This window comes from Tinamus guttatus, unplaced genomic scaffold (assembly GCF_059628265.1).
Source record: "Tinamus guttatus ecotype Peru unplaced genomic scaffold, ASM5962826v1 Tinamus_guttatus_pri_ptg000423l, whole genome shotgun sequence".
Lineage (NCBI taxonomy): Eukaryota > Metazoa > Chordata > Aves > Tinamiformes > Tinamidae > Tinamus > Tinamus guttatus.
The window spans coordinates 4697098-4712491 of NW_028288957.1; the positions used below are offsets into that span (position 1 = coordinate 4697098).

General features: G+C 48.7%; 1 protein-coding gene across 1 annotated transcript in view; it reads left to right on the forward strand.

The window, feature by feature from the left end:
• The window catches only part of SLC4A4 (solute carrier family 4 member 4), a 142828-nt gene that overhangs the window by 78429 nt on the left and 49005 nt on the right, over positions 1-15394 (forward strand). Inside the window, exons 4-6 of the mRNA XM_088531675.1 lie at positions 7301-7436; positions 12017-12177; positions 13678-13857. Coding sequence (XP_088387801.1) covers positions 7301-7436; positions 12017-12177; positions 13678-13857 — 477 coding nt within the window. The remainder of the gene's footprint in view (positions 1-7300; positions 7437-12016; positions 12178-13677; positions 13858-15394) is intronic.

Genomic DNA, 15394 nt, shown 5'->3' on the forward strand with positions numbered 1-15394 from the left:
CTGCCCAGAGAGGTTGTGGAGTCTCCTTCTCTGGAGATCTTCAAATCCCGCTTGGACGCAGTCCTGTGCCACGTGCTCTAGGTGACCCTGCGTGTGCAGGGAGTTGGACTAGATGACCTCTAGAGGTCCCTTTCAAGCTTAAGCATTCTATGATTCCATGATTCTATGATCTCCCTTCCCTTCCCTTCCCTTTCTCGAAGGTTTCTTTTTACTGCTGACATCTGCCGCATGACACCCTGCCAGTCTGCTCCCTTCCTCATGCCCAAGGGGTGTCCCCTGCCATCCGGGCGTTCGTGTAAAATGCATCAAAACGGGAATCCTTTGTCCGGGATCCAACGAGCGGGTTCTGCCCCGCAGCGCTCTGAGGTTTCGCGCCCAGGAGGAGCCGAGTCGTGGGCTCCACTTGCTGTCGCAAGAGGGAACGGGACGGCTGCAGGGAGGGTGCCTGGCTTTGGAGGACGAGCGGCCTCAGAGTTTCTTTCTGGGAAGCTGGTGGGAAGCGGGGAGCTGCTGGCAGCTCTGGGCTGCCCGGAGCTTGGAGTTAACGGCTGCTAATTTTTAAAGGCAGCAACGAAAGTGGTTATTGTGCCTCTCTCAATGGGGTCTTTCTGCTGCTGAAAAAACCCTGCAGAAGTGGTTTTCTGCCTTGTTTGGACACAGAAAGAATGAAAATTCTCTCCAAAAAGGGATGCTCTGCGCCCTGGTTTCAGTGCTGTGCCGTTTTTGTTGGGACGATCGTAATGCCTCGGGCATGGCCAAGTGAGAGACGAGTGAGGACAGGCTCTTATTAGGATTAATAATAAGGGCTGAGGGCAGAGTCTGCAAGCACAGGGCTGGAGAGATGGCTCTGCCTCGTGTGACTTGCTCAGCTGCAGCAGGAGGTGTGCGGAAAAATAACATTAAACCATGAAACTAACTGGTTTTGTAACCGCTCCGGCTGGCCAAATCCTGCTGCTCTTGAAGTCAATGGGAGCTTTGTGCGATCCCCCTCGCTCCGGCCTGGGAGCCCTTCCCAGAAGTGCCCTTAACCTTTAAGAGTCGGAAGGGCAGTTTGTCGCTGAATGAAGCTTTTCAGGAGGCGCCGGAAGAAAGAAGAGCTGAGCTCCTCAAAGCACCTCGGGGAGGTTAGGCGCCTCATTGCCGTTGCTGTTGGAGAGGAGATCCTCTTCGTTAGGCGTTCTCGAAATTGATGTCGCGGCAGTGACAACGCTCCCGTGCTCCTGCTTCTCCCTCGTGCTCTCTGCCTCCGTCCGGGTCCGCCTCTGTGAGCGTTTGCTGAAGAAGCCTTGGAGAAGCACTGATATGTGGAGGTTGATTGAACGGGACAGGGTGACAGTGATGAGACCCTGCTCCCAAGAAGAGCTTAACAGGCAGAAAATCGCCCGTTGCGGCCGCGGGGCTTGCTCTGAAGGCACAGAGCGGGGAGGGCAGGATGGCCCTGTCTTCCTGTCGCTGCCTTGGAAGTTCATGGACAGAAGAAGAATCCAGAGCTGATACGGCTGCGTCCTTAAAAAAGCCACTGTGGTCCCATCATTCCCTAAAAAAGGGGGTGCAAGTAAATGACTCCTCCGTGAGAAACTTAAGAAGGAATAAAATAGTTTGGCAGGGGGCATGACAGCCACCAAGACGTGACAGTGCTTTCTAGGGCACTTTGTGCAAATCTCTTTAAAACAAAATATCTTTAAAGGTGTTTTTGAGGGGAGCTGTATTACAGTTTTGGAAAGGAAAACAGTGTCTTTTTTTTCTGTGAAGAGGAGATTTCTCATGTGCTCTCTGATACTGGGCAGTGGCTTTTTTGGTGGATATCCTGAGGGAGGAGGGCTGCATTTGATGGTTAATGTGATTAAGGCCATGTTTAAGGTACGAGAATGTGACCTAACAAGGGTCAAACAGTGTGTTTCTCTGTAAATAAACTATGAAAGACACATTGTTTTAAAAAGAGAAAGAGAGGAAAGCCAAAGGAAAAGAGAAAGGTAAGTATTTGGGAACAATTTCTGAACTTTGTTATGTGTGGCAGCCACTGTGCTGCTAATCATTTCGTTGGATACTCAACTGTTTTTCAGGTCCAAGGGAGATGTAATTTCAGACCGCATCCCATGTCCCTATAACAATGGGAGATGTTACCGAGCTCGGAGAAAAGCCAGGTTTTCTGCAGGCCCTGTTTTTTCTATTTTAAGCCTTTTTGGCAACTACTCAACAATAGCTCCTTACAAATTTGCTGTTGTAGCAGCTTGACGTAAGGCAGCCGACCTCCCGCACTAGTCAAAAATGCGACTGTGGTCCACGTTGTCTCATGGATTTGTCGGTGTGTAGCTGAGATCGTGCCAGGCTGTATCCACGATACAGCCTGTTGCGAGGCACAGACTCGAAACAGAAGCATGGGCCAGTGGCTTGCTAGAAAGGATCACAGAGTGGTTGGGGTTGGAAGGGTCCTCTGGAGATTGTCTAGGCCGATCCCCTGCTCAAGCAGGGACACCCAGAGCACGTTCCCCACGGTCATGTCCAGATCTCCCCAAGGATGGAGACTCTACAGCCTCTGTGGGCAGCGTGTTCTGGCGCTCGGTCATCGTCACAGTCAAGAAGTGTCGGGGCACCCCTACCCTTCATATAATGAAAAATCACGAGGTGAATCTAGAGAAAAAAAAACGTTGAAGAAGGATAAAGTTTCCTGTTTTTCTAGCAATTTGCACCTGAAATTAGTGCAAGTTTTGCTGTTAATCTCAGGGGGCCGAGACTCAAGTTGCTAATATGTGAAACATTCACTCTGGCTCAGCTGGCGAATCAGGTGTCTGTGGGAGGCTTATTAATACCGCATCCCTTTGGGATATGCCGCTGCCTCTCCTGGCATCCGAGGCTCTCCTGAAACGCCTCTGCAGGAAGCAACGTGCATTTGGGCAGGAAAGGAGGGGATGGTGGTGGCGGGAGGTATTTAGGGTTGAGTAGGTGTCCCGTGTTTCCTGGTTTGCTCTTCTCTTTAGGGATGCGGGCTGAAGCAGGAGCTCCCTCCTTTCGGGCATCACTTATCCCTAGTGGAAACTTTGCACCCACGAGTCCTCTGAGTTGTGTGTAGAAATGTTCAAGAGGGTCTCCACAAGAAAGCTCGGGAAAATGAAATGGGACTTGCATGAGGTCTTGGATAGACATGCGCATACCTAGTGGAAGTTGTTCAAGTGTTGCACTTTAGGAGTGAGGGCAGCTGCATTAAAAAGAAAACCACTCCAGATCAGATCTAGGTGTCCACATTTAGGTGTTTTACTTGATTAGCTCTGAATTCAGACTGAAAAAGGCAAAAATTCGATTTGAATTGAGTTTTGGCTGACTGCAGGCAATCGCAGAAATTAGCGAGGGTTTGGTCGTGCCCTAGTCAAATGAACATGGTTGGAAGGCACGTTTTACCAACAGCCACGCTTGAAAGTGTCACCACAGGTGTCTCAGTGATTTTTGTAGTTGGTGATGGACTTCAACCTAACGGAATACTTCAGATTTGATGGCTCCTTCTGCCTCAGAGGGAGGCCGCGGGTTGCAGAGCTGCGCTTGGCGGTGGCATTTCCAGTGTCACTGCCTATGGCTGTATGAAAACAAACTCTGGTAACAACAAGCCAAAAAAAAAAAAAAACACATTGATTAGAGAAGAGGCTCTGGTTGTGCATGGAGAAGACCCTCGTACGCCTGGAGAACCAGAGGCAGGGGTGATTTTAGGATGCTTGCTGGGATCCTCACGCCCCTTGGTATTCCATGAGTTCCAGGGAGTGCTGCCGGCCACGAGCTCCCTTCCTCGTCGGGCCAGGCAGCGAGGGGGGATCCTGTGCCAGGGAGCGATCGCCCAAGCAAGGCGGATCTGGGGCTGGGAGGTTCAGCTCTGGCCTCGCTTGCCGCTGCCGTGCCAGGATGTGTCCTGCTGCGCTCTCGAGCTGCCGGCGACGTCTCCGCCTTGATGGAGATTGATTTTGCCTTTGGGAACCTGAGGGTATAAATTGTGCTCGTAATTGGCCGAAGCTGAACTGGGAGAAACTGCTGATGAGCTCGTCCTCTCGAGCGGGTGATGTGTTTCATAAGCCGCTCGGTTGGCCACCGCTGCCTGAACACAAGCGAAGGGAAAAGGGGGAGGCGAAAAGATGCCGCTTATGGACATGAATGCCTCGATTTAAACGTTGCATTGGAGCATTTTGCCATCTGCAATTAATACTTTAATTCCTTTCCCATTCAGAGAAAAACATAATTCCAGCCACCTAAATCCGTGGATTAGCGTTTTCTCAAACGCTTACGCCTCTCGGTCATGGGGTTGTTTTTTGGATAAGACAGCAGTAAAAACGCTGCCGAAAAGGACTCGATGCTGCCGTGAGCGGGGCTGGTTTCGGCAGCCCACAGCCCAGCCGTGCTGGGGAGAGCTGAAGGTGATGGTCAAGACTCAGGAACGGCGGGACCGTGGGGGTGGTGCTCAAAGGTCGGCCGGGGGGAGGTCCTCAGGGTTAATTGCTCTCCGGGTCTTAAGCCTGGTACTCGCCTGTCGCTGTATGCTTAGCACACAGTGTCCGCGCCGGAGATTAAGATGAAAATATGTTGTCCTTGCTAAAGAGCACGCATAAACAACCCATAAACGGCCCATTAACCTACAGAGTTGCAATAAAGAGCATGAGGCAGAGCGAGCCACAGGAGACCTGTGACCCAGCAAATTCCCTAATTGGATTTTGAACCTTATCGTTTGTGCTAAACGCGACGATTGTGGGTAGAGCAAAACCAGAAGAATGAGGGGCAAGCAACGGAAGGTGGGGCGTGGGATGCAGATCCAGACCCGGTGGGCACGTTTCTGCCATCCGTCTCACGACACAGGATGATTTTAATTATTTATGCTAATATTTGCTTTAAATGTGTTTTAGATGCAGATTTCAGTCCAAATTGCTCTTCTCGTTGCCAGGATGATTTTGGCCCGTGAGATGGTGTGTTTGAAGCTGTATTTTAGAACGGTTCTGCAAAGAGCATCTGTTAGACCCGAGTCAAGTGATCAGATACTCATTCTGCACAGCACAGATTCTCGGAAATGTTTTCAAAAAAAAAAAAAAAAAAGAAAAAATCTGTAGGAACTGTTGCTTACATAGGAGTGCTAGTTACCAAACAGGGTTAGTGGGTATTTTACAGGGACTAAATATCTGTAAGCTCATCCCAGCAATGTTTTTCTCTCTTCCTAAGAATGTAGGAAGAACGTAGGAATTTCTGAGGGAAATTACGGATTTTGTCGGGAAAATCGTTTTGAATGGAAAAAGGCAAAAGCATTTGTGTAGTCCCTTGGGGAATTCTGCGGAATTCCGAGCGGCGTGTGGCTTGCATGACATAATGCCGGAGTCGCAGGTGAGCCGCGCGGCTGAACTTTGCTTTCCACTGGTGCGTGTTTAAGTCTCTTTGGTTTCTGTTTTGTCCACGTGCCTGTAGGTGCCTGTTCTGTTTTGGCACGGCTGCTACGAGGGGCCATTCCCCAGCGAAGTCCAAGGGATGGGCGCATCCGTGGCCACACGCGAGGACCAGCGCCCGTCTGCGGCACCGCCGTTTGTTGCGGGACCATAATGTTGGGAAGCCCACAGGCTGAGGCGTGTAGGAGTTGGGAATTCACCCTGTAACACCCAAGGAAAACTGGGATCTGACAGACAGCTCTGTGAGGAAGGGTCTGGCTGCCAAGGACCTCAGCGTGGGGAAGAGAAGGGGCTTCTCTGGCCTCCAGGCAAGGAAGGAAAGGCCTTTGGAGCCCCACGCGCCAAAAAGAGCGGTGGGTCTAAAGCAGTGCAGAAAAACGTGCCCTCCCCGGTGGGCTGTAACTCACGCAACAAGACAAAAAAACTCAACAGCAGGAAAAATGAAAAATCAGTCGTTTCATTGCGTTTTTCATATACCTTCAATAGAGAAATCCACTTTTGCATTCTGGAAACATCATCACCTAGCTGCTGTAGAAATGAATTTGCATCTGCTCTTGCTTAATAACACATGAAGAAAGAACTGAAAGTTTCTTTTAAAAAAAAAGTAGTAGGGAAGGCAATGTTTCTTATCGGTTCCCTTTTTCACATTAGAAATTGAGATTTTGTTTACCTCAAAAAATCGATGGTGATTGGACACCTGGTGTAATTAATTATATTGCAGCAGGCAGACAGCTGATCTTTTGAAAAGAAAGGAGTTTTTAGCAGGACCGTCCAAAGTCCAGAGTCTGCTGCTTAACTCTCATGCTAATAAACATCCAGCAGAAAGGATGTCTTTCTTAAAATTTCACATGATCACACCTTCACTGTAAGCTATGCTACCTTAAAAAAAAAAAAAAGAAAAAAAGAAAGAAGAAAAAGAGAAAAAGGTAGCCCTTAAGAAGTCCTCCATCACATCTCCTCTTGGAGCATAAGCTCCAGTTGCCATTGGGAGATGCAGTTATTTCTTGGCATGTGCACTGGGATATTTTCAGTACTTAGTTTTGAGTCACTCCTGTTGGCTATATTATTCTTGAACTATATTATTCAAGAATCTCCTATATTATTCCTCGATTGTTCTTGAACAGGACAGGGTTTCTGCTAGTTTTTCCTGTGGATGGTTGCACAGCGGAGCTTTCCTCGTACTCCCATGGCTGCACTGCAGTTCCTTTTGCCTAAATGGGACCCCCCTTTTTTTTTTTTTTAACCTTTTTCCCCCCAACGGGAGCAGTTGTTGTTTTTCAGTGCATCGGTGCCTGACTAAGTGGCGCGGGTTGCATTCTTGCCTTATAGATGACACGCACGTTGGGTTAAATATTCCTGTGTTTTTGTGCTGGCAGGTCCGGGGAGGTTGCAGCCTGCTCGCAGGCCAATGGGAGCCGCGCTGGCAGGGAGGGGACAGGCGCCCATGGGATGCTGTCCCGGCGAGCCCCCGCGTAGCTTGGCTAAAACTGGTTTTACGTCATATAAAAAACGGGGGTTGAGGATCTCAGCTGATCAGAGTACGAAAGGTCCTTGGGCACGCACCATAGAGCATATTGGTTTTGAGCTCGATAGCTCTTTTTTTACAAGGGCTGCAAATTGCTGTAACATAGTTAAGGACTGGAGGAAGAGACAAAGTTTTCCTGAACTTTACTCCCAGCTTGAGTTTTAAGGCGTAAAGTGAGAGGCAAGGAAGGGAAGAGAGGGCGATAGACAAACCCTGGCTTGCGCCCCTCCGTCCGCGCCGGCGAGGATGTCCAATGGAACAGGCGGCCTGGAGAAGGGGCTCAACGGCTACGGGGAGCCGGGCCCGGAGAGGAGCCGCACGTCGCTCGTCGTCGCCCAGGCCGTTAACCGCAGTATTTTCACCTCTGCAGTCTCCCCCGCTGCCGAACGCATCCGCTTCATTCTCGGGGAGGAGGATGACAGCCCGGCGCCCCCGCAGCTTTTCACGGAGCTGGATGAGCTCCTGGCCGTCGACGGGCAAGAGATGGAGTGGAAGGAGACCGCGAGGTGGGTTGCTCTTTTCTCTACCTCCTTGCAAAGCCCCTGGGAGATCCCTGTGACCATTCCAAAGGGGGGTGATGTCCATGGCCCTGGGTGGCTTGGGGGATCCACAGAATGGGGCCCTTACTGCTGAAATTACCTTTCTCTAACAAAAGATACTCTGCCAGTATTCCTGTAAAATGACACTCTGGTAAAACTGACATGTCAGATTTATGTGGCCGTGTTACATCAGTAGAGCCAAACCACGTGTATTGATTTACTGTCCTTCGCAGCCACTACACTGTGTTGACTGGAACTGTTAGGAATCAGTGCCTGAACAAAACTTCCCCAAACAAGTTAAACCTACTTCCGTTCTGTTGCCCCAAAGTAGATTCGAGTCTGACGTCTCCAGGTACACAAATCGGAAGATTTTGTTTGTGTCCCAGTCTTAAAGAGGTACTGATGAAATTCATTTTAAAAAGGTAAAGGTTTTGCTTTTGAGGGGATTATCCAAGCTGTGTGTTGTGCCCTCTTTGAGTTTCTTAGTTAAGTTCTGCCTATAACTTTGGTGGTGCTGATGTAGGATTGGCTTTTTTTTATTATTATTGTTTCGCCACAAATTATCACTAGGCTATTTCTAAACCATGCAGAAAGAGCCATTGGATTGGGCTCATGCCCTCAAGATCGTTGTTCAGCCTCTAGGCTTAGGAAATTTATGTTTTGTCTTCAGTGAATACGTTTTAGGGGGCTTGCCTTAAAACGTAACCCCCTGCTTGCTGTGAAGACTGGAAATGTTCCACATGCAAGAGGGGCCCATCCAGCAAGCACTCCGGGGCTCTGCCTTCCCTGCTCCCCGTCTCCCTCTCAACTTCCAACTTTGCACTTTCTGTTTCCCTGTGTTGTGGCTGGGCTCGGCTCTCCCCCCACCTTCCAGGCTTAAGGGCTCCCACTGTGTTCCTCGTTAGCCCTTGTTTGATTTCCTTGATCTTCTTTACCTGAGATTTAATGAACCGCTCCACCACCTGCACCTTTTTGTCTTTATCTATCTTTATTTTTACTTTGCAGCCACCTGTAGAGTCTATTTAAAGGCTTCTCACCTTTTACTCTTTAACTTCTTGCTATTGGTCTTCCTTTTCTCCTCGTATTGCTTTTCTTCTTGTCATTAGCTCAGCACTTAGATTTCCTCCTGAGTTCTGCTCACCTCTGCTCTTAGCAGAGCAGAAATTATGCTTTCCACCATCCATAGAGAGGCCTTGGGAGAAGTCTTTTTTAATGAAAATTTGTTAAGGCTTTTTCAGCTCAGACCTGGATGTTGTGTTTCATACCTAGCAGTCTCTTTGGGCTCTCCTTAGTGGTAGGAACACAGGGAAGCAGTGTTTTCACTAAGTCCACAAATATTATCCATCCAGGCTTCTGCTTTTATTTCCAAGGTTGTAATACAGAGTCAGAGGATGTTTTTCTGATCAGCTTGGTGATGCTTGCTGCTGTTGTGGGTCACCCAAACCGTCTTTCAGAGCAAAAGGAAGGTGTCCTCCGTCCTGCGTGGCAGATCACACAGCACTTAAATATCTTGTCAGGAACCCTCTGCTTTTAGTTTTGCAGAGACTTGGGTAGGGATAGGCTTGAACTCTTTGTATTATCAAATTGCTCTAGAGAGAAAAGAAAGATTGATGCTTTCTGGTTTTGTGTGTTTTTGTCCATCTGTTGTAGAATTTCTAGGTAGAGCTGTGTATGTGATCCTGTCGCTTCACATGTGCACTTTATATGCTTAAAAGCAGGACGTGCTGCTGAGGCTCTGTGCAGCTCCTAGCCGTGCGTGTTGTTTTGGCCAGCGTGATCTTGCATGGCATACGATGGTCCATTTTTTTTTCTTGCAAAATTAACCCTACCCTAAGGCAGTGAGTGGCGCACCCCAGTCTAGACGGGCTGTGGGCACCCCCTTGCACATGTTGCCATTTCTGAGATCAATCCAGGATGTGTGATGACCAGAGCAGGTGGAGGGTAGAGTCCTGCAAGGGCTCCCATCACCTTAGCCCTGCCGGTGTCGAGCCCCGGTTAACTAGCAAGGGCTTTTTTGGGCAAATGTCCTTAGCGTGGTCAGGGTTTCACAACGGAGCCCTGCGAATGCATTAGGAAGGGAGCAGTAAAAGTGAAGGTTTATTGCTGTTAAAAGGTAACCTGAAGATTTGGGTCACTGAGTGTTCCTTGTTTGTTGTGTCGGTGCTCGTAATTAACTTGCTTGGCTTGGTTGGAAAAGTCCTTGCACTAGCACTTGTAAATGTTTGCATTTTGGTGGTAGTTAACAGATACAGAGCAAATTAGTAAAAGGTAAAGGCCTGAAACCCTGCTGGCAACTGGAGGCCGCCAGTCTATTTTGTGGTTCAGTGCAACGCCTTTGGGAATCAAGATCTGTGCCCGTAGTGGAGGCTCCTTCTACAAGGCATGGAGACAGCAGAAGGATCATGGGAACCCTAGGAAAGGACTGTGGCCCAGTGGATTTTTTGGTTTTTTTATTATTTATTTATGGTCCTCTTTTATATAAGAGTGCATTTCTCTCTTTCATACTCTTCTTCATTATACTATTTACAGCCCTCCTATGTCACCCTTTTTTGGGCTCTAAAAATAAATGTTGGGCTTCCGCACATTACACATTATATTAGCTGGTAGAGGTACCAGCTGTCTTCAGAGTCTGTGTACAACCCAAGAGGCCTTGGGTTCCCAGGGAAGTCTTTGGAGTGGAGAAAATCACTCTGGGGGCACCAAGGGCACTTCTAGCAAATGTGTGTCCTTTGGAGCCACTGATGTTGATATTTTGCTGAATTCAGTGGTCCACAGGGCCACGAGAGCCTTGCTGGAGCCTTTGCTGTAATTTCCAAGACCCAAGAGGCATAACACAAAGTGGTTGTTAAAAACAAAGTGGAGATAATGAAGATAATTTGGTGGTTAATTTTCTGAAAGAACAGTGCTGATAAGGTTTTGCCCTGAAACAACATTTTGCCGTTGTGCTGCAAGTACTTTTGCTTTCAACACTCGGGAAATTCTTTTCTGAGCTGTACATTCCTAATTCATGCAATAGAAGTATTAATCCTACAGCTTCCTTTTGTCCACGTTGCTCTTCCACCTTATAAGTCCGGCGCTTTTTATCTCTGTTGAGCAGGTGCCTGTGCAAGTTTCTGTGCATGAGTGAGTATTGCTGTAGAAGCAGTTGAGTGTATAGGAAAAAACAGGGAAGGCATTCCTCAACTAAATCCTAATGCTGAATCCAGGTGAAATGGTCTACCCAGGCACTTCAAAGGGTCTGAAGAACCAAAGGGGTAAGGCTCTTTCAAGGCCTTCTGAAGGCATCTTGCTGCCAATGGGTTTCCCACTGAAACAGATGCACTTGAACTCTCCCTAGGAAAATATTTATTCTAGGAAGTGTAACTTGAAGGCAAACCTATGCAATCCAACTTTTCGGCTGCACTAAATATAGCAGTTTATGGTCCAAACAGGTTTGGCAAGTGAAAAGTTGTTTGAAGCACTGTGGCTCATAGCGAGAAGAGGAGACCAAAGCAAATACCAGCAGTTGTGAAGAACACACTTTTGCTGCAAATACAAGCACCTTGGAGTGTGCAGCCCGCAGGGTGTTGCTTGGTGAGCTGCATCTCACCATGTTGAGCCGCTCCGAGTGTCCGTGCGAGCAGCCGGGTGCTCCCTTCGCCAGCCCAGGAGGCAGCTACACCTGGGGAGCTGGGCAGACCTTCCTCACCTGGGCATCACGTTCAACCCTTGAGCTTGGGTTTGAAAGCTGCCTTGAAGCAGAAAGTCTCAAAAGAGATTTTGGCGGTTTCAAAGCATAATTCAGAAATTTCTGTTGAAAAGTCCGCACTCCCTGCAGTTCCGCACTCATGGCTGTGGAAATCATAAAGGAACAAAAGGTTTACAGCATTTATTTTCCTTTTTATTAGCACACAGAAGTGCTGAACAGGGCGGAATCCCCTCGCACGTGGCCGCGGGTGCTTGTGGAGGTGCAGGGCGACCAGCTGCGCAAACAGGGCTGGCCCTGGTACGGCCATGGGGCCGCTCTTGCCGCGGGGCCGCTGCCACACGGCGCCTGCCACGGCACTGCCCTCACGGAGCCCTGTGCCCCACTGCTGCTGGCCACGGCTCGGGGCGCCCCGGAGGGTGTTTTGCTGGCGTGGGGCTTAACCTTTGCTCGGATCCGCAGCCCAGGAGGTGACTTGCAGCTCCTCCCGGGCCACCTCGGCTCAATCATTAAGCAGCGGGCGGAGGGAAGCCGCGAGCCCCCAGCTTCGCGCGCTCTCCCTCAGCGGCCCCTCGGTGAAGCGGCTCAGCCCGGCTCAGGGCTGCTGCTCTGCGTTGCCAAGGGGCCTGAGGCCGGGCACAGCCCTCACCTCGCTCCGGTAGCTCTTGAAGATGGCACATTTTACCTCACGTTTTACCTCACCGAGCTCACGCGTGGCTGCCTGGCCTTGGGGACTTGTGGGGAAATCTGTGCTTGCCTGTGTGTCCTGACGGTTTTGCCATCCCACGTGTCTCCAAGAGGTCCACGCGGAGCAGAGGGCGCAGCGGCTCTAACCCCTGCTTGTTTCTCTGCCTTCTTGCAGGTGGATAAAGTTTGAAGAGAAGGTGGAACAAGGTGGGGAGAGATGGAGTAAACCTCATGTGGCCACGTTGTCCCTGCACAGCTTGTTTGAGCTAAGGACGTGCATAGAGAAAGGCTCCATAATGCTGGATATGGAGGCCTCTTCTCTACCTCAGGTGGTGGGTAAGTAAGCATCCTTGGCTCTTCCCCTGGGCTCTTCCCTCTAACGTGCTCTTTTTATTAAACATCAGGATTTCCTTTGGAAGCGAGAGAGTGGACACTTCCTTATGTCCCCCCACCTCACCCCCAAATCCCCACAGACTTCCTGAAATAAAGTGTGGAATGACCATGTTGGAAGACCCCAAGCTTTCCTCTGTTGACCGGTGCTATAACAGAAGCATGGGAGGGGAGAGCAACTGGCTGGATGGAGGAGAACGAGCTAGATGACAAAAGATGTGTTATTCTGAAAGAAGCATTCCCCAAAATACGAATAAAATATACAAACAGCAAAAGCTGGTGGAAAAATGTCACTTTACAAAGAATAAAGCTTTTGACAAACTTTTTGTGTAACTGCATGCATATAGCCAGTCTTTTCTGAGCTAGGGTGGAAATATAAGGCTTTTTTCACCACAGATTTGACAAGGCATTAATTTTTAGGGAGCTTGCAGAAGATGTCTTTCTGACTCACTGAGTTAGCAAATGTGATGCATGTTCTGCCTCTGCTTTCCCAAAACTTTTATTGTTAGCACAAATAAGAGTTACTGGTAGACGAATGAGAGCTGCCACTTCCCCTTGGGGGACAGCATGTTAACTGAAGGACTACACAATTTAATGTGGAATTTAATGTACAATAGAGGCTTCTTAATAAATCTGGCTAATCTTTATTTTTTTACCCCTGGAATAAGGGAACAGAAAGGACGGAATTGATGGAAAATGAGCAGCCTTTGCAATGAGTTGGAATTTTCTTTTCACAGTGCTTCAGTGAAAGGCAAAGCTGTGAAATATGGTTTATCCTGTGAAAATGGGAGCAAATTCTGCTTTTTGCAGTAGCTGTCCTTTTTTTTTTTTTTTTTTTTTTTTTTTTAAGTTCTACGAGTGACTGATCTAATTAGTTACTCATCTGCAGGACTTGATTCCTATAGTCACATTAAGTTTTACTGGAGACCTGTGAAGTGACTGCAGACCTTGTTGAATTGGAAAGAATTCAACTTCCAAATTCAACCACTAGTGCTTTACCACTGTATTTTTGGGAGCACCGTGAAAGTCGCAAGGTAGCCGTAGCTTCTTCACAAAAAAACCCACAGGTTCAGAGCAGATTCCCTTTTCTGGACTAGAAGTTGCCTTATCTTGGCACTGGTTGCTTTGAAATCCGCTTAACGTACGTGTGAAAATGCCAGTGTGTGTGTGTCCCGCGGCTGCTGGGCTGAGGGGCTCTGCTGGATGGAAGTGCTTACAGTTAGTTTGAAATGAAGTAATTTTCCTCCTTTAAATGAGACTCCCACTAAAAATAAGTTGGCAAAACCTGGTGGTGGTCTCGAGATGGGAAGGAAAGACTTCAGAACGGTAAGGCGGCTGAAAGGTTCCCGGTCCCTCTCCCTGTGCTCTCCCTTGCAGTGCCTGGATTTTGTTCCTTTTGACTAATGCGTCTCTCCTCTCCCCTGCCCGCTTCCCCGCGTGTGACAGAAATGATTGTGGACAACCAGATCGAGACGGGCCTTCTGAAGCAGGACATGAAGGACAAGGTCACCTACACGCTGCTCAGGAAGCACCGGCACCAGACCAAGAAGTCCAACCTGCGCTCCCTGGCCGACATCGGGAAGACCGTCTCCAGTGCAAGTAGGATGTTTACCAACCCGGATAACGGTAATGCAGAGGCTAAGTGGCTATAGCCTTCCTTGTTAAAGCAACCCACCAAACTCACCTGCCAAAAACTAACTCCATTGCCACGGCAATGCTTCTTCTAACCCACAAGTAGCATAGCAAGACCCGTGCTGATAGCCCATCAGCACTGGGCTCTGGAGGCTGCTCTGGCCGTGGCACGTTGCTCTAACCCTATCTTCACTGGACGGAGGGGCAGGAGAGGCAGTGTCAGGTAGGGGGTGCAGCAGTCGTGGGCGATGCTGAGCAAAGGCACCCTCGTGGCTGGCGTGGAGGAGACCAAGGAGGAACTCCGCTGGAAAAGACAGACTGAGAGAGAAACGTGAACCATGCCTGAAAACTAAAAGGCTGATTGAAACGGTTACACCGAGGCAAAGCTTTCGTGTGTGTTTGATTTTGGTAACATGTGGTGTCCGTGACACTCTTAATCAAAGATGTTGATGGGGATTATATGATCTAGCTTGCATTTTATTGCCATACAATCATGGTCCAGTGTGGGTAAAGCTGATTTCCCTCTTGCTTCATTCATCCTAAAACTGTTCTGGGGTGTATGTGTCGTGCACGTCGCTATTTCCCTTTAGAAGTGCCACATGTGGAGTGGTGTCTGTATAGACGTGTGTGTGTGTGCACACACAGAGAGCCGCAGAGGCCTTGGCAGTGACTCCACACCTAGTCCTGCATTGACATTTGCCATCCTTTTGAGGTAATCGAAGAAGAGCATGTTTAAGCCTGTTGTGGCTGCAGCTCTGTGACCTGCCTCATGTGGCAGTATGAAAACTTGTTCAAAAGTCACCATTTTGAAATACTTAGGAGCAAAAGCATGCTGTTATTAATGTTACTGCATTTGAGGCCTCTTAGCTTTCTGTGTTCAGCTTCTAAAACTCACCCTAACATCTCTCCCTATCATATTGCTGCTCTTTATTTAACCTTCCTACTTTTTATTGTCTTTTGCTGTTGCAACAGGTGTGTGTGTATGTGTGAAGAATATTTATGGCTCTTGGTGATGCATCTTCCCATGTACCAGTGGCTTGATAACGCTGTGTTTAAACAGCTAACACAAGGGCATGGTAAAATGAATCAAGGGAATGCTCTAAAGGTGAACTCGAGGCTACAAAGCAAGGCCCTCGGCTTACAACAGCACTCTAAGGAAAGAAAAGAAAGTTACAGTTGGGCTAAATCCACATTCTGGGAAAGAAACTGCTGATGAAGCTATTGGTCCATGCTAGAGATGGGGAGGCTGTTGCAGAGCCCCTGCAGCAACTGAAGGGTGCTCTCGGGCATTACTTGCAGTGCTGTGTGCACCTACCAATTTATATATTCATTTATAATTGGATTATTTGTTTGTATGTTGTCTGCTGCCTCCATGACCGCTGCTTTCCCAGAGCCTTTGGAAGGAGGGCAGAGCAGGTTTGCCCTGTGCAGTGGGAGGCAGCATTTAGGACAACCTACAGGATACTGTAGCATGTGTCACGGGGTGAGGGGCCAGTCCCCTGGGTGCCACATAGGTCACCTCTTGGCTCCA